General features: G+C 52.0%; 1 protein-coding gene across 1 annotated transcript in view; it reads right to left on the bottom strand.

Annotated features, from left to right (window-relative positions):
• PWWP3A (PWWP domain containing 3A, DNA repair factor) overlaps window positions 1–25,490 on the bottom strand; it is a gene marked incomplete at both ends in the record, with an annotated part of 29,489 nt that overhangs the window by 779 nt on the left and 3,220 nt on the right. The window contains 10 exons of the mRNA XM_080713890.1: window positions 3,358–3,446; window positions 4,530–4,966; window positions 6,153–6,203; window positions 6,579–6,654; window positions 10,176–10,236; window positions 11,707–11,783; window positions 14,610–14,680; window positions 18,692–18,785; window positions 19,767–19,833; window positions 20,377–21,271. Of these exons, the coding sequence (XP_080570016.1) occupies window positions 3,358–3,446; window positions 4,530–4,966; window positions 6,153–6,203; window positions 6,579–6,654; window positions 10,176–10,236; window positions 11,707–11,783; window positions 14,610–14,680; window positions 18,692–18,785; window positions 19,767–19,833; window positions 20,377–21,271 (1,918 nt within the window). The remainder of the gene's footprint in view (window positions 1–3,357; window positions 3,447–4,529; window positions 4,967–6,152; window positions 6,204–6,578; window positions 6,655–10,175; window positions 10,237–11,706; window positions 11,784–14,609; window positions 14,681–18,691; window positions 18,786–19,766; window positions 19,834–20,376; window positions 21,272–25,490) is intronic.

Below are 25,490 nucleotides of genomic sequence, written 5' to 3'. Positions count from 1 at the left end.
GTGTTGGAAGCCATTAAGGTTTTCCCCTAAAAGAATATTTCTGACTCACTGACTGTCCTTCGCCCAGAGTCAACAAGGTTTGGGTCATAGAAGGTTCAAAGTAAAAGGTCTGAGAGAAGTCAGGTGGTGATGGCAGGAGGGTGCTGACTGACCAACTGCAATGTGTGGGCTTTGGATTGGTCTCTATTGTATTCTGGTGGTGACAGCACGAGGATACTGATTGACCTGTAACTCTAAAAATACCTCTAGAAATAAACCCATTGTCAGCCCAATAGAGAATATTGACCCGGGAGCAGGGGTCGGCCAGTAGAGATGGTAGGCTGCCCCCCACCCCCATTAGAATTAAAATATTCTTGGAATCATATTGTTTGTTTTTTTGGTGGTACGGGGGGTGGAACCCAGAGGCTTTCTACCTTCGGGCTATACTCCCAGACCTACTTTTTCTATTTTATTTGGAAACAGGGTCTCACTGAGTTTCTGAGAGCCTCACTAAGTAGCTGAGGCTGGCTTCGAACCCGTGCGATCCTCCCGTCTCAGCCTCCCCAGCGCGGGGATGACGAGCGTGCGCCCCCATGCCCGGCTGGAATCATATTCTTTAAGAGTTGAATTCTTCGTCCTCACGCCTCTCTTCGGAACCTGTACCTTTGCTGGCTCCGGCAAACGGGGCCTTTACTAAGTGCTGAGACCGGCTGGAAACGTGACGCTCCTGTCAGCCTCCTGACTGCCACGCCCTGCTCCAGCTCTCATTCACTCATTCAATCTGCGGCACTGCTGGTGGAGCCCAGAGGCAGCTGATTCCAAGACAGACCCCAAAGCCGGGCGTGGTGGCACATGCTTGCGATCCCAGCACGTTTGCGATCCCAGCATTCGGGAGGCTGAGACAGGAGGATCGCGGTTCGCGGACAGCCTCAGCTACTTAGTGGGGCCCTCTGCAACTCAGTGAGGCCTTGTTTCAAAAATAAAAACTAAAAAGTAAGCCAGGCATGGTGGTAGAAGCTCATAATCTCAGCATTTAGGAGGCTGAGACAGGAGGATCGCAGTTCGCGGACAGCCTTAGCTACTATTTAGTGAGACCCTTTGAGACTCTTTCCAAATAAAGAATAAAAATTAGAGCCTGCAGGGTGGCGCGCGCTCGTCATCCCAGCACTCGGGAGGCTGAGACCGAAGGATCGCGGTTCGCGGACAGCCTCGGCTACTTAGTGAGGGTCTCTGTAACTCAGTGAGACCCGGTTTCAAAATAAAAAATAAAAATTAGGGCAGGGGTGTAGCTCAGAGGTCAAATGCCTATGGGTTCCATCCCCAGACCCACACACACACAAAAATAGGTCTGGGGGATGTCACTAGGAGGTAGAATGTCCCTGGGTCCCACCCCTAGGGACAGCGCAAAAAAAAAAAAAAAAAAAAAAAAAAAAGTCTGGGGGTATAGCTCAGAGGCAGAACACCCTAGGATTCCATCTTCAGTACCACACACATTAAAAAAAATTAAAACAGAGCTAGGGGTGTATAGCTCAGAGGTAGAACAGTAGAATACCCCTGGGTTTAATCCCCAGTGCTAAATTAAAAAAACACAACTCTCTCGCAAAGGAAGCCACCTTTAACCTGCTTTGAATGTCTCCTTAGGAGGCTGGGATTCCTGAACCCCAAGGCCAGGCCTCCTCCCCAGCTTCTCGTCCTCAGCCCAGGGAGGACGCCCTCCGCATGGCCGCACACAGCATCCAGGTACGTGTGTGGCCGCCGACCTGCCAGCCCGGGGCAGAGCCCGTGTCTGCGGCTGCCGCTGCCCTGTGGGCCGCCTCATTCCCAAAGGCCTGGCAGCGCGCCCAGAGACGGATTAGGGGCACCAGGGGCCAAAAGCCCAGGGCGGCCAGACGCCCTGCGCGAGGAAACATCTTGATCAGATGTTCACTGCTTAATCTCCGTGTCCTTCTCAAACAGCTGTGGGGCCGGAGCGGGCCAGGAAGAGGGGTCAAAACACACAGAACGCCCGCCACCCTCAAAGGAGATTAGAGTGGGCCTGGCGAGCTCCAGGCCCGGTGGCACGCGCCTCCTGCCAGACGCAGGTCCCCAGGGCAGGGACGTGGAGTGTGGCCGCCCGGAAGTCCCCACGGCAGCCGATAAGCCTACAACCTCGCCCAGCACTCCCCACCTTGGGCCAAGAAATGGCCAGCGCCGATTCCACGGCGGCCAGGCTGCGCTTCTGTTTTGGTTTGCTTCTGAGGATTAAATCCTGGGGCATTCTACCTCGGAGCGACACTTTCAGTCCCCCCCCAAAACTTTAAAAAAAATTTTTTGATGGTGCTGGTGATTAAACCCCGCCGCATTCTAACTCTGAGCTACACACTTAGATCTATTTTATTTTTTATTTTCAACCCAGTCTCACTAATTTGCAGAGGGCCTGGCTTAATTGGCAAGGATGGCTGTAAACTTACAATAATCTTTTTTTTTTTTTTTTTCCAGTATTGAAGATGGAACCCAGCAGCATTCTACCTCTGAGCTACACTTCTAGCCCTATTTTTTTTTTTTTTTTTTGGGTGGTACTGGGGGTGGAAACCAGGGGCTTTCTTCCTCCGGGCTATTCTCCCAGACCTATTTTATATTTTATTTGGAAACAGGGTCTCACTAAGTTGCTGAGAGCCTAAGAAGCTGAGGCTGGCTTTGAACCTGTGTGATCTTCCTGTCTCAGCCTCCTAAGCACGGGGATTACAACCGTGCAACACCATGCCTGGCTCCTATTTTTTATTCTTTTTTCTTTTCTTTTCTTTTTTGGTGGTACTGGGGTTCCTGGAAGCCCTTCTACCTCCAGGCTACACTCCCAGACCTATTTAATATTTTTATTTGGAAACAGGATCTCTTAAGCCAGCGCAGGTGGCTTCGAACCTGTGCGATCCTCCTGTCTCCGCCTCCCAAGCGCGGGGATTACAAGCCGTGTTCCACCACGCCAGGCTTTTTTATTCTTTATTCTGAAACAGGGTCTCACTGAGTTGCCGAGGGCCTCACTAAGTAGCTGAGGCTGGCTGTGAACCTGGATCCTCCTGTCTCCGCCTCCAGAACGCTGGGATGACAAGTGTGCACCACCACGCCCCCTATTTTTTTATTCTTTATTTTGACACAGGGTCTCCCGAAGTTGCAGAGGGCCTCACTAAGTAGCTGAGGCTGGCTGCAAACTCCCAATTCTCCCGTCTCAGCCTCTCAAGTACTGGGATTACAAGCGTGCGCAACGCCTGGCTCTAACGTGTGTTTCTGCGTCTAGGTGACGGGCTGGACGCTCAGACACCTGCGTGGCCTTGAGCGGAAGCCTCCAAGGCGCGGGGAAAGGGAAGTGGTGACAGAAGGCCGGGAGCACCATGAGCAGCCTACCTGTAGCCGGGGGACGGTCCCTTGATGTACTTCTCCTCTGCCGTTTTATAATCAACATCATCCACCGCCGAGATCGCGCAGATGATGGCCTGCAAGAACACACAGCAAGCTGGGACGGGGCGGCCCCAGAGCTAACACGCCGCGCCCAGAAACCCGCGGAGAGCTCCCGGGGCCTGCACGCCAGCGCCAGACCCGGGCTAGGGACCGCCAAGAGCGACCAACATCAGAGCCGGGCGCCGCGGCACACACCTGTGATCCCAGCATTTGAGAGGCTGAGACGGGAGGATCTCGGTTCGCGGCCAGCCTCAGCTACTTAAGGAGACCCTTTGCAACTCAGTGAGACCCTGCTTCAAAATAACGAATAAAAAAAATAGGGCTGGGTGTGCCGGGCGTGGTGGCGCACACCTGTAATCCCCGCGCTTGGGAGGCCGAGACAGGAGGATGGCGCAGGTTCGAAGCCAGCCTCAGCTACTTAGGGAGGCTCTCAGCAACTTAGTGAGACCCTGTTTACAAATAAAGTATAAAATAGGTCTGGGAGTATAGCCCGGAGGTAGAAAGCCTCTGGGTTCCACCCCCAGTACCACAAAAATAAATAAATAAAAAATAGGGCTGGGGTATAGCTCAGAGGTAGAATGCCCCTGGCTTCCATCCCCAGTAACACACGCACACACACACACACATACACACACAGCCTCAGCTACTTATTGAGGCCATCCGCAATTTAGTGAGACCCTGTTTCAAAAAAAAAAAACAGGGCAGGAGGTGTAGCTAGAGGTCAAATGTCTCTGGGTTCCACCCCCATAACCAATAAATAAATAAATAAATAAATAAATATATATATATATAAATAAATGGGCTGGGGTATAACTCCCCAGCACCAAAAAAAAATCCACAACCGTCAGGTCAAATAGTCCCGGTTCCGGGACGTTTCCCGCCGTGCACGCCCAGCAGGCGCCTCTGGATTTATGGCCGCAGGCCTCAAGGGCAGTGTCTGCTCCTCCAGAGCCAGCTCCCAGCCCACGTTCGCGGCCAAGCTGCGTGACCGGGCGGCGTGAACTCCTCTCTGCTGACCTCTAAACAGCCACCACTGTCACGGCACCGGGCGTGGTGGGTGAGCCTGGGACCCCACAGCGCGGCCAGGGCGCCCTGGAGGAGGCCGGCGGGCCGTTCACCTCTGGCAGCAGCACTTCCAAGACGAGCCTGATGCTGTCGCCGCCGGCCGGCCGCAGCACCTCGCCGCCCAGCTCCTGGTGGACGCGCTGAAGGTACTTCACCACCAGGTCCAGCTGCTCCTCGTCCTCCAGGTAGGTCTCCACGCACGTCACGTACTGGCTGGAGCTCAGGAAGGTCTTCAGCCACCGCGACGGCTTCCTGTTGAGCAGGACGGCCCGCAGGTGGCTGTCGGCACCCTTGGTCTTCACGATGTATTCCACCAGCTTCTGGTTGGCCCGGTCGCGGGCAGCCCGAGAGCGGTCGGGCAGCACCTTCTTGCAGGGCTGCCTCCGCTCCAGGGAGCTGCCCTCCTCAGGCTCCTCGGGGTCCCCCTTGCTCAGCTGGGGAAACCGGGCTCCCAGCGTGTCCTGCCGGATGGATTTGCGGACGGGATAACCTGCGGCGGAGGTGCATGTCATGGGGACCCCGCGGGTGCTGGATGGTGTCTCTGCCCCCCGCTTTTTTTTCTTGGAACTGGCGATGAAATCCGGGGTCATTCTACCTCCCAGTTACACACCCCCAGCCCAGTTTTTTATTCTTTATTTGGAAACAGGGTCTCTGTCAGTTGCGGAGGGCCTCACAAGTTGCTAAGGCTGGCCGCGAACCTGTGATCCTTCTGCCTCAGCCTCCTAAGTACTGGCATCGCGCGCGCCACGTGGGCTCGTCTCTGGCCTCTTCATTTGGTCAAACGTGGATTCCACTCCCGGTGAGAAGGCTGTCTAGTGCTGACCGCACGGAGCAGGACCCGATGGGGCAGACCCAGGGGCCTCGGGTCCCCCGAAAGCGGCTGGCGGGGGGTTTGCAAGTTTCTAAAGGTCTTCACGACAGCCAGCACGGAGGCCCACACCTGCGATCGCGTTACTTAGGAGGCTGAGACAGGGAGATCACAGGTACACAGTCAGCCTCAGCTACTTAGCGAGGCCCTCCGCAACTTAGTGAGACCGTTTCAAAAAAAAAATCGGGCTGGGGGTTTAACTCAGAGGTAGTATGCCCCCAGATTCGATCCCCAGTACTACACAGACACAAAAAATATCCTTACACTTTGATAGGCTACCTGATTCCACACTCCTGAGCCCTTCGGCCGCGCTTTCTCTAAGCAGACAGGAGCCCCCGCTGCCCCCATAGGTCTGCTAGAAAAGAATTTTTCTATTTCTTTTTTGTTTTATTTTTGGTACTGACGGTCAAACTCAGGGGCATTCCACCTCCAAACCGGATCTCCAACCCTATTTTCTTATTTTTGGAAAAAAAAATTTTTTTTACATTCTGGGAGTCAGACAACATTCCCAAAATATCTGCCGCGTACGGCCGCCGGCCATGAGAGGGACAGCGTGGACGCGGCTCGCAGGGCGAGGGGCGCACAAAGGCAGACTGGGGGCTGGAAGGTCCCACGGGGGGGGCAGGGGCGCCCCGCTGCATCTCGGGGAGCTGCGGGGTCTGACTGAAAGCACGTGTGGGGTCACGGCTGTGCTCCCGGGAGGCGGGCTGCGCCTCACCACGGTGTCCCCCCCACACCCCGAGACGAGAGGACCCTCCTCGAGGGTTAAAGAGGAGACCTCACACCCCAAACACGCTCGCAGACTTACTTATGTCAGCAGCGAAATATTCCAGGAAGGAGCCGGCGAAGGAGCCGCAGCCTGCAGGGGAGAGAGACAGCCATGCTCACACACCCGGAGTTTTCAGCTTCACCGGATCAGAACCCTCGAGTCGGTACACTGGCCCCAGACCCCTTCCATGAAAAGCGTGCTGCGGTAGCAGGTGGCTGCTCCCGCCACCCCAGAAGGGAGCCTGTGTGGTGTGGGCGGCCGCCTGCTCAGATTCCCACCGGCCCTGCTGCTGGAGGGTCGCTTTGCTCTGTCCCATGACTTGGTCCCGCTCACCCTTTGCTTGGGAGCGGATCGTGACGGGCCTGGGCAGACCCTCGGAGGGGCTCGGGGCTGGGGATCACGTCTGCCTCGCCAGTCCTCGGGAGCCCTGCACCCCCTGCCCTCCAGGGCGCAGCCTCCACCTACCTAGCCGCACCCGGTAGTCAGTGATGAGGGAGACGCAGGAGTCTATGGCCCGGTCGAAGTCCTCTTTGGCCTTGTCCTGGGAGGGAGCAGCGGAGGTCAGATCATTAGTGGGGACGGGGGCTCCCTCACACTCCCAGGCCCAGAGGCTGCGCCCGGAGCCCTGGACCTGCGGGGCTGCCCGGGGCAAGCCTCGAATCTCCCACTATGTGTCTCCATAGTTACTGAGGTGCCAGGGGAGGGCCCCACAGGCTCCAGGAGTGGATGACGGGCAAACACCTGCAGTACAGTCAACGCTGTCATCAGTCAGAGATGGGTGTGTGTGTGTGTGTGTGTGTGTGTGTGTGTGTGTGTGTGTGTTGCTGGAGACTGAACCGGGGCACTCTACCTCAGAGCCACAGCCCCCGGGCCTATTTTGTTTTTATTTTGAAACAGGGTTTCACAAAGTTGTGGAGGGCCTCACCAAGTTGCTGAGGCTGGCCTCAAATCTGCAATTCTCCTGTCTCAACCTCTCAAGTACTGGGATTATAGGCATGTACCACCGTGCCCAGCCAGAAAGGACATTTTTTTTGTGCGTGTGTGTGGTACTGGGGATGGAACCCGGGGGAGTTCTACATCTGAACTATACTCCCAGCTCTATTTTTTATTCTTTATTTTAAAACAGGGTCTCACTGAGTTGCAAAGGGCCTCACTAAGTAGCTGAGGCTGTCTGCAAACCCCATCCTCCTGTCTCAGCCTCCCAAATGCTGGGATTACAAGCGTGCGCCACCATGCCCGGGTAAAAAAGACACACGTGTGTGTGTGTGTGTGTGTGTGTGTGTGTGTGTGTGTGTTACTAGGGACTGAACCAAGGAACATTCTGTCTCAGAGCTACACCCCCAGTCCTATTTTTTTTCTTTATTTCGAAATAGGGTCTAAATTGCGAAGTGCCTCACTATTTGCTGAGGCCGTCCTCATATTCGTGATCCTCCTGTCTCGGCCTCCCAAGTACTGGGATTACAAGCTTATGTCACAACGTCAGGCTTTGGAAAAGACGTTTTTTTTTTTTTTTTTTTTTGCGGATCTGAGAAAACCCAGGGGCATTCGACCTTCGAGCTACACCCCCTCCTCTATTTTTTATTTTTTATTTTGAAACAGGGTCTCACTGAGTTGCAGAGGGCCTCACTAAGTAGCTGAAGCTGTCTGTGAACCGTGATCTTCCTGTCTTAGCCTCCCGAATGCTGGGATGACCAGCGTGCGCCACCACATTCGGCTCAAGAAGAGAGATTTTTTTTTTTTTTTTTTTTTGGAATTCAGAAAACATTTTTTAATATTACTGACAATGGGGATGTGGATACTGTTGATGAGTAATTTCATTCAAAATAATGACATAATCAGTGATTGATAATAATAACACACTTTAGTGTTTAACAAACAACAGTCCAAAAATTTCTGGAATGGCTAGTAATCTTTAATTTTGTAAACCTAAGGTAAGAAGGATAGGCAGCAACTTTTACTAGTCAATAAAAAGCAATTCTTTCATTCATTGGTAAGTAATATACTAAACAGTTTGAAAGCATTTTTACTGAAAGCAAAATATTTAGAGAAAATAGACATTTATACAAAATTATAAAATGCTTGTAATAAGAATAAGTGCATTTCAAGGAAAGCACAAACTCATTTTAATTCATAGAGCCAATTAAGGCCTTGAAAAATCTAAGTGGAAATCGAAATATGCAAAAATGTATAAACATTCTACAAAAGATGATCATTCTTTCCTGAGTGTACTAAAGCTATGAAACACAGGAACGTAGCGGATCGAATACTCTTCAAGGGCATTTCCTTTCTACACACTGTTTCCCTCCTTCTTCATATTCTTGTCTGGAAGAAGAGAGATTTTTGGAAATGGACAAATTCAACAGTGTACAGTGAGAAACCAAGCAAAGTTATGGGGGTGGCAGCAGTGGCTTCCGGAGGAGCTACCTGTCAGCCGGGCGTGGTGGTGCACGGCTGGAACCCCAACACCGGGGAGGCGGAGACAGGAGGATCGCGCGGGCTCGAAGCCAGCCTCAGCAACCCAGTGAGGCTCTCGGCCACTCAGTGAGACCCTTTTTCCAAATAAAATATAAATAGGGTTGGGTTTGGGGTTGCAGCCCGAATATAGAAGTCCCTGTGTTCTATCCCAAGTAACACACACACACACACACACACACACACACACACACACACACGAGAGCTACCTGTCACCTGCTATTTGTGTATGTCTGGCACTGCTCCCAGAACTCAGGTCCGCTGGGCCAGGCAGGAGATCCCGGACTCCCAGGGCTTGTGGCCCAGGTCCTCCACCCCCAGAGCAGCCTCAGAACATCGGCCGAGGAGGAGCCGGCCTGTGCCGGGATCTCCCCAGCCTGTTTTGTTATCTAGGAAATGTAGAAAAGGGCTGGGCGTGGTGGCACACGCCTGTCATCCCAGTGCTTGGGAGGCTGAGACAGAAGGATTGCAGGTTTGAGGCCAGCCTCAGCACGTAGCGCAACTCTCACCAACCGAGTGAGACCTTGTTTCCAAATAAATAAAATCGGCCTAGGGGGTGATGTATCCTCTACCATCTGGTACTCCATTAAGATGTCTGGCTACAATGCACCAATAAAAACCTTAAAAACAGCAAAAGTTATCAACTTTTTACGCTTACCGGAGAATATTACCCCTAACATTTCTGATTTTATTAAAAATTAAGAAAATGTTCTAAGAAATGAAGGCTCTTTATCTAGAGTACAAACCACTGTGAAATTAAACCTATCTTTATAAATCGTAAAAGGTATAATAAGCGCTTAAAGATCAAATATATTAGCCAAAAGCCAGGCACGTGGTGGCGCACGCTCGTCATCCAGCACTCGGGAGGCTGAGACCGGAGGATCGCGGTTCGCGGCCAGCCTCAGCTACTTAGGCCCTCTGCAACTCAGTGAGACCCTGTTTCAAAAATAAAGAATAAAAAATAGGGCTGGGGGTGTAGCTCGGAGGTCCAATGCCCCTGGGTTCCAGATCCACAAAAAGAAATTAAGAAATATTATAAGAAATAGAAAAATAGAAGGCTCGGCCGGGCATGGTGGCGCACGCTTGTCATCCCCGCGCTTGGGAGGCGGAGACAGGAGGATCGCGCAGGTTCGAAGCCAGCCGCGCGCGCTGGCTTAGGAGACCCTGTTTCCAAATAAAAATGTAAAAATAGGTCTGGGAGTGTAGCCCGGAGGTAGAAGGGCTTCCAGGAACCCCAGTACCACCAAAAAAATAAAATAAAATACAAATAGAAGGCTCTTTGTATAGAGTGCTACCCACTGTGAAATTAAACCTATATTTATAAAATATAAAAAGGTATAATAAGCAAGTAAAGATCAAATATATTAACAACAACAAAAATTCAGGCTGGGGCTTAAACAGTAAGATAGAATCCTCGGGATTCCATCTCCAGTACCACAAAAATAAATAAGTAAATAAATAAAATCGGGATAGGGTATAGCTCAGAGGCAGAACGCCCTTGGGCTCAATCCCCCGTACAGACAGAGACGCAGACACACACACTCTAATGATGATAAACGCAGGGCAGCAGGCAGACGATGCTGCACCTACCAGAAGCGTCTGTTTCTCTTTACAATCAAAGTGCTTCAGTCTTTTGAAAGACACGGTGATGCTTGGGGAGGAAGAGAGAGGAAGAGATTAACACGCGCGAACCTCCGGAGCTAACGGCGAACTGCCCGCTGCCCTGGGGCCTGGGGAGCGATGGCGCACTGACGCGGGGTGCGGGTGGTGGCCAGCAACTTGGGCCTGCCCCCCAGGGGGCCTTGAGGAGGGTCGTGGCAGGGCCGCCAGGACAGGCCGAGCGGGGACCCAGAACCAGAGGAGCCGGGCGTGGGGGCGCACGCTTGGAATCCCAGCATTCGGGAGGCTGAGACAGGAGGATCGCAGTTCCTAGACAGCCTCAGCTACTTAGTGAGGCCCTCTGCAATTCAGTGAGGCCCTGTTTTAAAATAAAGAGTAAGCCGGGCGTGGTGGCGCACGGTTGTAATCCCCGCTCGAGAGGCGGAGACAGGAGATTCTCGCAGGTTCGAGACCCTGTTTCCAAATAAAATACAAAATAGGTCTGGGAGTGTAGCCTGGAGGTAGAAGGCCCCTGGGTTCCATCCCCAGTACCACCAAAACAAAAAGCAAAAAAGAATAAGAAATAGGGCTGGAGGTATAGCTTGGAGGTAGAATGCCCGTGGGCTCCATCCCCAGTACTAGAAAAAAGAAAAAAGAAGGAGCAGCAGAGGGCCGGGTGACAGGAGCCGGGCGAGCCCCGAAGGGTCCGCGCCGACTCTGGAAAGCCACCCGGAGCAGGTTCACACGGCACCTGGGGCTCGTTTCCGTTTTGGCACTGGGGACGGACCCAGGGCCATCCTCCCTCTGAGCTAAATACCCCAACCCCTTTTTCTTTTTTCTTTATTGCAGTACTGGGGATGGAGCCCTCGGGCATTCTTCCTCTGAGCTACGCACTCAGCCCTACTTTTTCTTCTTTATTTGGAAACAGGGCCTCACTGAGTTGCACAGGGCCTCAGTAAGTAGCTGAGGCTGTCCGTGAACCGCGATCCTCCTGTCTCAGTCTCCCAAATGCTGGGGTGACAAGCCTGCGCCCCCACGCCCGGCTATTCTTTTTATCTCGAGATGAGTTGCCTAAGCTGGTCTCCTACCCGCGACCCTCCAGTCTCAGCCTCTCATGTACTGGGATTACAGGCGTGCGGCCTTGTGCCCGGCTCATCACCTGTTTTCGACCCGCAAACAGGGACAGGGCCTTGAGTGCCGAGCACACGGCGCGGCCAAGTAGCCAGATGCGCGATGCGGCTGGGGTGAAGCGGGTGCCGCCTCCCCTCACATAGCACGGCTGGTTGTGGTGTCAGGGAGACGGGGTGCCATGACTAAGTTCTGATAACTAGCGGGCCCCACGGGGCCGACAACAGCCTCTTCCCGGGGAGGGGGCAGCCTCGGCCCTCCCAGGCCCTGCTGGACTCTGGGCTTGTGCTCCGGCGAGCCCCTCATTCCTCCCACCCCGCCCGGCACCCCACATCCTTCTGCAGCCACCCGGGCACCAGCCGACCGCTGGCAGAGCCGAGAGCAGGCGCCTCACCCCCGTCCTTTGGGATCCATGTCCCCTTCGATGAACAGCACGCTCGCTTTCTTATCGCGCCGCCGAATGCTCTTGACCTGCCGGAGAAACCCGGAGACACCGTCGAGCACGCGCAGCGCCCCTCGGGGTCGGGGGAGCGGCCAGCGAGGCTACCGTGCACGGTGGCCCGGGCAGAGGCCTCGGCACAGCAGGCCAAGAGCGCCACCTGCCCCGTCGCCGCTGTCCCCGCTCAAGGCAGAGCGGACAGGGCGGTTCCCTGGTTTTGTCGTTGTTGTCGTCGTCGTCTTTTTTTATTTTTTTTTTTGGTACAGTGGCTTGAATTTAAGGGCCGTCTACCTCCCAAATAAATCACCCACCCTATTTGACTTTTTCTTCTTCTACCCCGGTACTAGGGATGGAACCCAGGGGCATTCTACCTCTGAGGGACACCTCAGACCTATTTTTTATTCTTTATTTTGAAACCAAGTCTCACTAGGTTGCAGAGGGCCTAAGTAGCTGAGGCTGTCTGTGAACCGCGATCCTCCAGTCTCAGCCTCCCGAATGCTGGGATTATAGGCGTGTGCCACAATGTCCAGCTGTTTGATTTTTTTTAATTTATTTTTGCGGTACTGGGGATGGAACCCAGGGACATTCTACCTCGAGCTATACCCCTAGTCCTGTTTTTTATTCTTTATTTTGAAATGGCCTCACTAAGTAGGGGAGGCTGGCTGCGAAACTGGGATCCTCCTTTCTCAGCCTCCCAGGTACTGGGATGACAAGCATGCGCCACCACGCCCGGGTCCCTATTTGATTTTGAGATAGGGTCTCACTAAGTTGCCGAGGGTCTCACTAGGTTACCGAGGCTGGCCCCGAGCCTGCAACCTTCCTGTGCGGGCTTCCCGGGAACGGGAAAGGTATGCACCACCACATTTGGCATGTGTTGGTTTCTCAGCTGTAGGGTTCTCTCCTTGCTCGCACGCACGGGGTGGACAGGAGCAGCCCGGCCCCGCTGCGCCTCCCACACTCGCTATCTGCACATTTGCGTGGACGGCTTCTGCCCACAGCACCGCTGTGACTTCAATTCCGTTGTGTCCAGGACCACATTCAGTCACATGCGGGGGGTTCATGGAGGCAGAATTGAGGTCAGAGCCATTAAAAGAGCAGACATATAGGGAGCTTGGTGGTTGCAGAGAGAGAATTAAAAAAAAAAAAAAAAAGCCGGGTATAGTGGTGCACGCTTGGAATCCCAGTACTTGGGAGGCTGAGACAGGAGGGTCATGGTTCACAGCCAGCATCTGCTACTGCTTAGTGAGGCCCTTTGCAACTCAGTAAGACCCTCTTTCAAAATAAAGAATAAAAAAATAGGGCTCGGGGTGGAGCTAAGAGGTAGAATGTCCCTGAGTGCCATCCCTAGACCCACACACAAAAAAAAGAGAGAAGACTAAGGTGGTTTAGGAGTTAGCACCTGACGCCTCATTTGGGCAAGGCCATATTCCAATATTCCATCCCCAGCTCCACATAAAAAAATTTTAAAATAAATAACCATAGTTAGAGCCGGGCGTGATGGGCACGCTAATAATCCCACATTCGGGAGGCTGAGACCGGAGAATCGCCATTTGAGGACAGCCTCAGCTACTTAGTGAGGCCCTTTGCAAGTCAGTGAAACCCTGTTTCCAAATAAAGAATAAAAAAATAATAGGGCTGGGGTGTAGCTCGGAGGTAGAATGCCCTGGGTTTAACCCCTAGTAATCCCCCCAAAAAAGGTGGGCTTGGAGTAGAGCTCAGAGGTAGAATGCCCCTGGGTTCTATCCCCAGTACCGCAAAATACTTAAAATTAAAAATAATAAAAACAGGGCCGGGGGTGTAGCTTGGAGGTAGAATGCCCCTGGGTTCTATCCCCAGTACCACAAAATACTTAAAATTAAAAATAATAAAAACAGGGCCGGGGTGTAGCTTGGAGGTAGAATGCCCCTGGGTTCTATCCCCAGTACCACAAAATACTTAAAATTAAAAATAATAAAAACAAGCCGGGCGTGGTGGCGCACGCTTGTAATTTCAGCATTCGGGAGGCTGAGACCGGAGGATCGCGGTTCGCGGACAGCCTCAGCTACTTAGTGAGGCCCTCTGCAACTCAGTGAGACCCGGTTTCAAAATAAGGATAAAAAATAGGGCAGGGGGTGTAGCTCGGAGGTCAAATGCCCCTGGGTTCCATCCCCAGACCCGCAAAAAAAATAAAAATGAAAATAAAAAAATAAAAATAAAAATAAAAATAAAAATAAAATAAAAATAATAAAAACAGGGCCGGGGTGTAGCTTGGAGGTAGAATGCCCCTGGGTTCTATCCAAAGTACCAAAAAAAAAAAAATTTTTTTTTTTGGCCTAATCTAAACCTATCAACGGCACCAAGGAATCTCAACACAATTGCAAATACATCCTTTCGTGCACACACCCGACTCCTCCCTCCATAAATTCTACACTGTAATGGAGAAAAAAGCTTGGACTGCACAAAACACAACATGAGAAATTTTCTAACACTTTTGCAAGCAGGTTTTTCTTTTTTCTTTTATTTTGGTGGTACTGGGGTTCCTGGAAGCCCTTCTACCTCCGGGCTATGCTCCCAGACCTATTTTATATTTTTATTTGGAAACAGGGTGTCCTAGGCCAGCGCGGCTGGCTTGGAACCCGCGCCATCCTCCCGTCTCCGCCTCCCCAGCGCGGGGAAGACGAGCATGCGCCGCCTCCCACTAAATTTGACCTGCGAACCTCCCGCTAAATTGTGCCACAATGACCAGTCCCCCCTTATTAGGCAAATATATCTGCAAGTCATCTTTCTCAGAACCCAAGATCAGGACAAAGTCTGTCCTGTCCGGGTCAACGGGTCAGGAGCTGAGGGGCCTGCGGGCGGGTACAGGAGGTCCGGCTTACCACTGCTGGCCAGAAGGGGTATTTTTGGTATTTCAGCCAGACGAGCATTCCTACTTCAAACGAACGTGGTTCTAGAATAAAAAGAAAGAAAACACGAAAAAAAGACGAGTGAAATCCACATGAAGCAGCAAGGGGAACATTTTGAGAAAAAACCATAATTGTCACGGTGTTGTTTAAACCCAATTTCCACAGTCACCCAGATGCTCAGGAGAAGTCGAAAGGCAGATGTGTAACTGTGTCAATTCTGAGACTGAGTGAGTCAAACAATGGTGGTTTAGAGCGAGCAGCTCCTGTGTTCAGGGAAGGCAGGTGGGGCTCTCTGTCCTGAGCCACAACTTCCATAAATCTGAAATTATCCCAAAGCCGGGCAGGGCCACGCACGCCTGTAATCCCAGGACTTGGGAGGCTGAGACAGGAGGATGGGGGGGGGGGGTTAACAACCCAGCGAGACGGTCAGCAACCCAGCGAGACCCTGTTTGCAAACAAAACAAACGTGGAAAACGCGCTGACGTAGCTCCAAGGACACCCCTGGGTTCAGTCTGGATTCTACTCCTACCACCAAAATAGTAATAGTAAAATAAAATGCAGCAATTCCAAAATACGACTTTTTTTCCCCTTAAATTATAAAACTAAGCTGAGCTTTGTGGCACACACCCGCAATCCCAGTATTTGGGAGGCTGAGAAAGGAGGATCACGGGTTTGAATCCAGCCTCAAGAATTTAGTGGGGTGAGGCCGGGCGCGGCGGCGCCCTCGTCATCCCCACGCTGGGGAGGCGGAGACGGGAGGACCGCGCAGGTTCGAAGCCAGCCGCGCGCGCTGGCTTAGGAGACCCTTTTTACTAAATAAAAAAAATATAAAATAAAATAGGTCTGGGAGTGTAGCCCAGAGGTAGAAGGGCTTCCAGGAACCCCAGAACCACCCAAAAAAAAAAAAAAAAAATTTAGTGGGGTTGTCAGCAACTTAGTGAGACCTTGTTTCCAAATAATAAAAAGAGCTGGGGATGGAGCTCAGAGGTAGAATGCCTCTGAATTCAATCCCTGGTATCATGAAAAAATAATAAAAAATTTAAAAATTAAAAATAAATAGGGCTAGGGGTGTAGCTCAGAGGTAGAATGCCCCTGGGTTCCATCCCCAGTACTACAACAACAACAACAAAAAAAAAAGAAAATAGAAAATACAAAACAGAAACTAGATGCCGGTTCATGACAAAGGGCCAAACATAAGATCTTCATTTCAAAGATGCTTATCTGCGAAACTCTAGTCTTTCCCGTTCTTCGAACGTTGAGCCCGGGGCACGCCACCAAGCTCCATCCCCAGCCCTTTAGTACTTTTTGTTTGGAAACTGGGTCTTTGTTTGGAAACTGGGTCTCCCTGCGTTGTAAGGCTGATGACAAGGAACCTCCAATCCTCCCGTTCCAGCCCCCCAAATACTGGGGTCACTGGCGTGCGCCACCACACCCAGCTTGGAAACTTGTCTTAAAACGGGGAGAAAAAAATTCAAATCGGAACTACAAAACTGTTTTTGAACAAAACCGAGCTATGTTTTCTACCTCCGGCGCCCTCCAGAACAAGAAACCCAAATAAATGAATAGTATAAATTTTTAACAATCGAGGAATGGAGACACGGGTAGAAAACAAAGGCTATTATTTGTCATAGGGAACAGAGTCGAGTCGCACAGACTGTAAAACACCAAGCGGCGTGCGCGGTGGGAATCGAGGCCGCCCAGAAATGGAGGCGAAGGGCACTGGGCGGCGCTGGGAAGGCCGCAGGAGGCGTCCGCCTAGGGAGAAGGGGCAGCCTTTCTTTTTTTGTTTGTGGTACTGGGGATGGAACCCAAGGCACTCTACCTCCGAGCTCCACCCCCAGCCCTAAATTTTATTCTTTATTTGGAAACAGGGTCTCACTGAGTTGCAGAGGCCTCGCTAAGTAGCTGAGTCTGTCCTCGAACCGCGATCCTCCCGGCTCAGCCTCCCGAGTGCTGGGATGACAAGCATGCCCACCGCGCCCGGCTCAGGGGTCAGCCTTTCAGAGTCTCTGGGGGCCAGCGACCTATGCAGCCCTTTGGTCAGTAATCAGAAAGAGGCATAGGCTAACAGATAGAACCCCAAAAACAACTGCAAGTGAACCCCAGGAGCTACAAGGCCCAGGGTCCATCCTGGACAGAGAAGACCTGAGAAGACCCGCCGGGAGGCATGCGGTTCCTTCTCCGTTGCCAGGAAACCCTGCTACTGGGAGTTGATCCTACAGAAGCCCTTCCCTAGAACTGGTGACAGGCTCACTAGCACACCCACAATTCTAGAACAGTCTGGGGGGTGTTGGTTGGGAATGACTCATCACCCCTGCTTGCCTGACTTTCTGTGTGTGTGTGTGTGTGTGTGTGTGTGTGTGTGTGTGTGTGTGTGTGTGTGTGTCCTCCCCCGGTGCTGGGGATGAAGCCCAGGGCCTAGAAAAAGCTAGGCAAGCGCTAACCACTGAGCAGCACCCCCGCCCTAGTCGCCCCTAGTGCATGGGAACTGGCCGCCAGTGAGAGGCCGCCTATGGAGCCGGGCTCCTGGCTGCGAGCTGGGGTGTGCCCCACCAGACCTTTCAGCACTATTTCTGATACATATTTATGGGTCTATAATAATTTCCCATTGTGAAATAAGTGGACAAGCGCCAGGCACAGTGGCCCAGCTACTGAGGAGGCCGAGGCAGAAGGAGAGCGAGCTGGAAGCCAGCCTTGGGAACTCAGCAACACCCTGCCTCCAAATAAACAAAAAGGTGGGTGGACCCGGGCTTGGTGGCTCAGGCTTGTCCTCCCAGCATTCCGGAGGCTGAGACAGGAGGAGCCCAGCTTGCGGCCAGCCTCAGCTACTCAATGAGGCCCTTTGCAATTCAGTGAGGCCCTGTTTTAAAATAAGGAATAAAGCCGGGCGCGGTGGCACACGCTTGTCATCCCCGCGCTTGGGGAGGCAGAGACAGGAGGATCGCGTAGGTTTGAAGCCAGCCGCGCTGGCGTAAGAGACCCTGTTTCAAAAATATAAAATAGGTCTGGGAGTGGAGCCCGGAGGAAGGAGGGCTTCCAGGAACCCCAGTACCACAAAAAAAAAAAAAAAAAGGAATAAAAAATAGGGCTGGGAGTGTAGCTCAGAGGTAGAATGTCCCTGGGTTCCATCCCTAGTACTACAAAAAAATAAAAAAATAAAGGTGGGTGGGTGGAGCTCAGTCGTGGACTGCTCCTGGGTCCCACCCCCAGGACCATAGAACAAAGCAAAATAAAAATAAGGAGTTGGGTCAAAACTGTTAGGGGTAGCAGGGTGTGGCGGTGCACGCCTGTAACAATCCCAGCATTCAGGAAGCTGAGACAGGAGGATCGTGGTTCGCAGCCAGCCTCAGCTACTTGGTGAGGTCCTCTGCAACTCAGTAGACCCTGTTTCAAAATAAAGAATAAAAAATAGGGCTGGGGGTGTAGCTCAGAGGTAGAATGCCCTGGGTTCCATCCTCAGTAACACACACACACTCGCAAAAAAAAAAAAAAAAAAAAAAAAACTGTTGGGGGTTAATATCTTGGATCCCTGTGTTGCTAAGCTCTTCACTCAGAGCAGAGCCACCAAAATCCACATTTTCCCCTGGTATAAATGAGTCTCGGGGGAAGGGTGCTGACCCCAAGGGCTGGTCACCCGGCCTCCCTGGAAAGACGGGCACCAGAGGCGGCAGGCTGTGGCTGAGCCCGGCTAGGCAGCGTGTGGCCAAGGGAGGGCGATCTAACCCGTGTATTCACTCAGCTGTCCCCATTCCCAAGGAGGGGACAGAGGACAAGGGCTTCAGCAGACAAGGAGCCATGTTCTGACCAGGAGGACGGGCTGTCTCTTCCGAGAAGCCCCTCTCCGCTTTGTGAAGGTGTTCCCACGCATAGAGTAACAGGGAAGACCCGGCACTGCTTAGGGTTCCTTGAGATCAACAGCAAGAGGCTTTCTCTCGGTGGGACACTTAGTTGGACGCGTTCTCAGAACACTGGCCCGCGTGTCGTGCGCGTGTGTTACAACCAAAGGCACACACACACACACACACACACATACACACACACTGCTTATTTCTTACCGTGATACAGAAGGATTCTGGGTGGCTCCTCGTCTTCCTCGTCTTCTTCCAGGATGGAATTGATGGAATTAAACTGCACGGATTCTTCAGAAGACTGAGGGTCTGCCAAGAACGCGAGGTTAGACTTGACGGGGTACCGTCAGCATGACTCATCTCGGGAAAATATTTCACGTTACAAAACCATCAGTGCAGGAGAAAAAGACTGAGTATACAAGATTCAAAGAGGGTAAGGCTCTGATCGAAGGAAATTTTCTTTTTGATGCTAGGGATGGAACCCAGGGCCTCACGTGTACTAGGCAAGCGCTCTACCACCGAGCTACATTCCCAGCCCCAAAGTATATCGTAAAGAAAAATAAACATGAAGTGGGCATGCTGGTTCAGGTTTGTAATCCCAGGACTTGGGGGGCTGGCACAGGATGGTCGCAGGTTTTCGGCCAGCCTCAGCAACTTAAGTGATGCCCTCCACAACTTAGACCCTGTTTCAGACAAAAAAATAAAATAGGGCTGAGGGTCTAGCTCAGAGGTAATATGTCCCTGGGTTCAGTCCCTAGCACCAAAAAATTAAAAATAATAAACATAATAAAATAGGGCTAAGGGTACAGCTGAAAGGTAAGACCCCCTGGGTTCAACTCCCAGCACCAATATACATACATACACACACACATACACACATATATATTACTTATATATAATAAATATATGTGAATAAATATAAATAAATGTAAAAGTGAAAAATAAGAAGATAGGACTGCAAGTGTAGCTTGGAGGTAGAATACCACTGGGTTTATTCCAGGAAGGAAAGAAGAAAGAGAAAAGACAGAAGGAAGGAAAAGAGAGAGAGGTAAAGAAAAAAGAAAAGAAAGAAAGAAAGAGAGAGGAGGGAGGGAGGGAGGGAGGAGGAGACGAGCGAACACGCCTTTCAGTCCTGGGGAGAAGTGGGGCCTGGGAAGAGAGGCTGACTGAATTCTGGGTGGGAATTCCTTTGTCCTGGAGTGGCTTTTGCGCCTGAAGGACTAGGTGTATAAACAGCTACTTCGAGCTAACTATCAAACAAGGCAGGGGTGTAGCCACCTACTCGTGGGGCCAGAGTGGAGAGGCACAGACCACAGCTAGCTGCCAGGCCGTCCATGGGCAGCGCCGGCCTGGAGAAAGGTTAAGGGCTGGGACTGGTGCAGCGCACTTCTAGGGAACAGATTTCCAGGTCCCTCGAGGGGCACTGGTTAAGATTCCCGCATTAGCACTTCAAAAAAGTGAGATGCTACCAGGTTAAGCTGGGGGAAAACAAAAAATCCCAGTGTGTGCCTGCAACCACGCAAAGCCTGTGGCGGTGCGGGATTCCTGGAGGCCGGGTGGCTCTGGGTCACTTTTATGAGTCCTGCCTCATTTCCCGGGAGTGCGTTGTTAGTTCTGCAACAGCTCGGAATAAAGAGGGAATCCCGGGCACCCAGATGCCGTGGGATCCCAGCCTCACGCTTCCCGGCCTGCGGCACCATCAGCGACGCCACTGCGGGCTCCCTCCGGTTCCAAACCAAAATAAAGACACAAGTAATTCGGGAGAATTTGAGGTAATTAGAGCTCAGTGGGAAGACAAACACAAAGGAATGAGAAATCTCTGCTCTGAATCTATTTCGGTAACTGGGCTCATTAAGATCTGGTTAAAAATACCCCAGCGCCTGCCTGCAAACCTGGCCCAGCGGAGCCCGGACTCCGCCTCCGAGGCGCCACCCGTGTACTTTTTACCTTCGTCCAGCCCGTCGGGCTCCTGGAGGGGAGGTTTTCTGGCTTCCTCTCTCGGAGTCTTTGAAAGAGGCAGGCGGGGTGTATCGGCAGAGCTGCTCAAAGCCGTGTGTTCCGTGGGCCCCTGCCTGGGGGACAGCTCTGCCGTCTTGGGGTCTCTGCCTAGCCGCGGCCTCTTACACGGCCATCCTCCATCCCCCTCCGGGCCTGGGAAAGCCGTGAGGCTGCCCGATGGCAAGCCGGGGTCGCGTCCTTCGGCTTTGGCACAGGAACTGTCCTCGCTGGCCAGGGACGGCGAGGACAGGGCCGTGCAGCGGCCAGCCTGTCGCACGCTCTCTTCTCGACTCTCTGCCCCCAACAGGGCAGGCGCCTCGTGGCACGGGCTGGACTTTGGCGCTGCGTTTCTTCCCCTCTTACTTGCAAGCGTCCCATCTCTGCTGCGGTGGACCCTGGACCCGCTACCATCCTGAGCCCTGCCGATGGCTGGGATGAGCGGCAGGGCTTTCGGGGGCTCGGTTTTCCTGAGCCCCTTCTTGTGGTCCACTCTGCGCTTGGGTTCCTTTTCGGGCGCGGGTGACAGGCACTGTGGTTCACGCTCCCTCCTCCTCCTCTCGGGACTACAGCTGGCCGGCTGGTCTCCAGAGAGGAAAGACAGAGGGTCGCGGAGGGAGGAGGCCGCTTCGGTGGGCTGCTTTTCTCTTGAAGACAGAGCAGTTCCGTCTTCCCTGGAAGGGCTCTCTTGACTCGGCCCGGTTCTCTGGTTCAAAACATCCAGGGCCACTCGGAGCGACCGCCTGTAGGTCAGTTCCTGCAGGGGCGCCGCCGGGACCTCGCTCTGCGAGGCTGCAAAGAAAAAAGACAAGACAGGGCCCGATTATGTTCAGGTGCCGGACCCGGCCGCCGCGACGCGGCTGTCTGTCGAGGCTTCCCAGGCTGTGGTCCCCGGGATTCTGTCCCTCAGTGAGTGACAGGCGGGCCTAACGATTTCTCACCTACCCAAAAAGGGGACAAAGCTACCAGACCTTTCAACAACAACAAAAAAAATTGACTGACCTGAACCTGATTGGCTGCGAAGATAAATTCCTCCAAGTTACAAAACAATACTTGGAGCCAAATGTATTCAAATGTTTTGCAAATCCTCTCTCGGCCTTACAATTTCAAATTCAATCGGGGTCAATAAAAACCAAGGCCAGCTACATAAAGGAGCTCGGCTGGCAGCGGATTCTCGGATTCTCGGTGCGGGAGTGGGGGCGGCGACGATTACAGGCCTCACTGTGGCCTGCGAGTTTTTCTCACTTCCTCGCAAGGGCACTTCAAAGCCAGAAGGAGCTCACCGCGGCCTTCAGCGCATGGCCCATCCTCCCCGCTCCCACAGTTTTATTTATTCATTCCGACATACAGATAGAGCGCTACTTATTTGAACAAGATGATACATGCAATATCACAACTCAGCGGGCATAATGCCTCTATCACCACAGCATTTGGCCCCTGTTTAATATTAAAAGCACCCCCAAGTAACCTGCCCCCGACACAGTCTGACCCAATGATGTATACAGCCCGAGGAGGCCGCTCCATGCTCCGCGCTCGGCACCTGCGGGCGGGGATGGATCTCGCTCCAAACAATAGTGGGTTTTTTTTCCCTAAGACACAGGAAACCTGACCTTATTTTACAATCAGCCTAGGAAGGGAGTTTGGCTCAGGGTTTTCACAAGACAGACAACTCCTTGCCCAAGGAAACATATACGCCCGCTTTCATGAGAGAAAACACATTTTTTGCGGTTTTGGGACGGAACCCAGGGGCATTCGACCTCCGAGCTCCACCCCCAGCCCTATATTTATTCTTTATTTTGAAACTGGGTCTCACTGAGTTGCAGAGGGCCTCGCTAAGTAGCCGAGGCTGGCCTGTGATCGTCCTGTCTCAGCCTCCTGAATGCTGGGGCTAGAGGCGTGCGCCACCACACCCAGTGTGGATCTACTGAACTGGGACTAGGTGAGCGCCCGGCGGCTGATGGCTGAGTTCCCAGCCTGTGTCCACCCTCGCAGGGCCAGGGTGTAAAGTTCTCAGAAAATGCAAACGGACGATGGGCGTGGTGGCGCCACAAGCCTGTAACCACAGTATTTGGGATGCAGAGACAGGAGGACCACAGGTCGGGAACCAGACCGAGCAACTTAGTGAAGCCTCCCGCAATTAAGGGAGACCCTATTTAAAAAATAGGAGACCCTATTTAAAAAATAAAGGAGAGAGCCAGGGGGTGGTGGGCACCTTGTAATCCCCGCGCTTGGGAGGCTGAGACAGGAGGATCACACAGGTTCGAAGCCAGCCTCAGCTACTTAGTGAGGCGCTCAGAAACTCAGTGAGACCCTGTTTCCAAATAAAATATAAAAAAGGTCTGGGAGTATAGCCCGGAGGTAGGAAGCCTCTGGGTTCCACCCCCAGTACCACAAAAAAAAAAAAAAAAAAAAGAGGACTGGGGGCATAGCTCAGAGGTAAAACGCCCCTGGGTTTAATTCCCAGAACCAAATAAATAAATAGATAAATAAATAACAACAACAAAAAAAAGGGACTGGGGCTTGGCGTGGTGGCACACACTTGTCATCCCAGCATTTGGGAGGCTGAGACCGGAGGATCGTGGTTCGCGGCCAGCCTCAGCTACTTAATGAGGCCCTCGGCAACTCAGTGAGACCCTGTTTCCAAATAAAGACTAAAAAATAGGGCTGGGGGTGTAGCTTGGAGATCGAATGTCCCTGGGTTCCATCCCCAGTACCGCAAAAAAAAAAAAAAAGAAGGAAGGAAAAAGGAAAGTTTGGAGGTTACAGCATCCCTGGGTTCAACCTCTCCACCCCCCAAAAACACAAAAGAGACGAGTAGTAAGCTCAGTTCAAGGAAGGAAGCCAAAACCCACTTCCAACCTGTAACTGCGGACGATGGCCAGCCCCCACTCTTTCTTCCCTGTACTACTCTAGTCAGCAATCGTTTCTATTCTTTTTTCTTTTCTTGTACTGTGAATTGAATCCTGGGGCAGTCTACTTCCCACAACTCTATTTTAGTATTTACTTATTTATTTACTTATTTATTTGTGGCACTGGGGATAGAATTGGGGCATTCTACCTCCAAGCTACAGCCCTATTTTTTTTAATCTTTTTTTTTTGAGGGGGGGATCTGGGGATGCCCAAGGGCATTTGACCTCTGAGCTACACCCCTTGCCCTATTTTTTTTTTTTTTTTTTTTTTTTTTTTTTTTTTTTGCGGGTCTGGGGATGGAACCCAGGGGCATTCAACCTCCGAGCTACACCCCCTGCCCTATTTTTTATTCTTTATTTTGAAACTTGGTGTCACTGAGTTGCAGAGGGCCTCACTAAGTAGCTGAGGCTGGCCACAAACCTGCCACCCTCCCAAGTACTGGGATTACAGGTGTGCGCCACCACCCCCGGCTCCAGCTGCTTCTCAAACCCTGGGCTAAGAATGGACCAGCCGAGCAGCCATAGCGCAAAAAGCAGTCTCACCAAAGAAAAACAGTAAAAGACACTCTCTGCCAGGTGAGTAAACCTGCTGTGTGTTCTCTGGGTACTGGCAACCTCCACAGGAGGACAAGAAAGAATAGGAAACTGAGCGTGGTGGCGCACACTCGTCATCCCAGCATTCGGGAGGCTGAGACAGGAGGATCGCAGTTGGCGGACAGCCTCGGCTATTTAGTGAGGCCCTTTGCAACCCAGTGAGACCCTGTTTCAAAAAAAAGAATAAAAAAGCCGGGCGTGGTGGCGCACGCTTGTAATCCCCGCGCTTGGGAGGCGGAGACAGGAGGATCGCGCAGGTTCGAAGCCAGCCATGCTGGCGTAAGAGACCCTATTTCAAAAATATAAAATAGGTCTGGGAGTGTAGCCTGGAGGAAGAAGGGCTTCCAGGAACCCCGGTACCACCAAAAAAAAAAAAAAAAAAAAGAATAAAAAGTAAGGCTGGGGGTGTCACTCAGAGGTAGAATGCCCCTAGGTTCCATCCCCAGTACCACAAAAATAAACAAACAAAAAAAGAACAGGACTTGGGAGCTGGGCAAGGTGGAGTGTGTCTATAATCTCGGTACTTGGGAGGCTTAGCTAGGAGAGATACGAGTTCAAGGCCAGCCCCAGCAACATAGTGAGAATTTCTACAACTTAACAAGACCCTGTGACAAGAACAAAAAATAAAAAGGTTTGGGGGTGCAGCTTGGAGGTAGAATGCACCTGGGCTTAATCCCCAGTAAAACACACACACACACACACACACACACACACACACACACACACACACACACGGGTTTCTCCATATCTCCATAGTTCTGAAGAATCCCAGGGGTTTTTTTTGTTTTGTTTTGTTTGTGGTACCTGGGATTGAACCCAGGGCATTCTACCTCTGAGCTACATTCCCAGCCCTATTTTTTTTTTTTTTTTTCGGTACTGAGGATGGAACTCAGGGCCATTCTACCTATAAGCTACAACCCCTGCCCTATTTTTTATTCTTTATTTTCTTGAGACAGGGTCTCACTAAATTGTGGAGGGCCTCACTAAGTAGCTGTCCGCGAAGCACAATCCTCTGGTCTCAGCCTCCTGAATGCTGGGATTACAAGTGTGCACCACCATGCCCAGCTCCCAGCCCAGTCTTTTTTTTTTTTTTTTTTGGGGGGGGGTCTCTGGGGATAGAACCCAGGATCATTCAACCTCTGAGCTATACCCCAGGCCCTATTTTTTTATTCTTTGTTTTGAAACAGGGTCTCACTAAGTTGCAGAGGGCCTCACTAAGTAGCTGAGGCTGTCCATGAACCGTGATCCTCCGGTCATCCCCGAATGCTGGGATGACAAGCCTATGCCACCATGCCCGGCCTCAGCCCTATTTTTATTCTTTATTTTTGAAACAGAGTCTCACTAAGTTGTGGAGGACCTCACTAAATATCTGGGGCTGGCCACAGATCTGGGATCCTCCTGTTTTAACCTCCCAAGTACTGAGACTGAGACAGGATAGGAGATTCAAGGCCAGCCTCAGCTGCTTAGTGAGGCCCTTCACAACTTGGTGAGACCTTGTTTCAAAACAA

This window comes from Muscardinus avellanarius, assembly GCF_963383645.1.
Source record: "Muscardinus avellanarius genome assembly, chromosome: 16".
In the NCBI taxonomy this organism is placed as follows: Eukaryota; Metazoa; Chordata; class Mammalia; order Rodentia; family Gliridae; genus Muscardinus; species Muscardinus avellanarius.
This window is presented reverse-complemented; position numbering and strand designations above follow the sequence as displayed.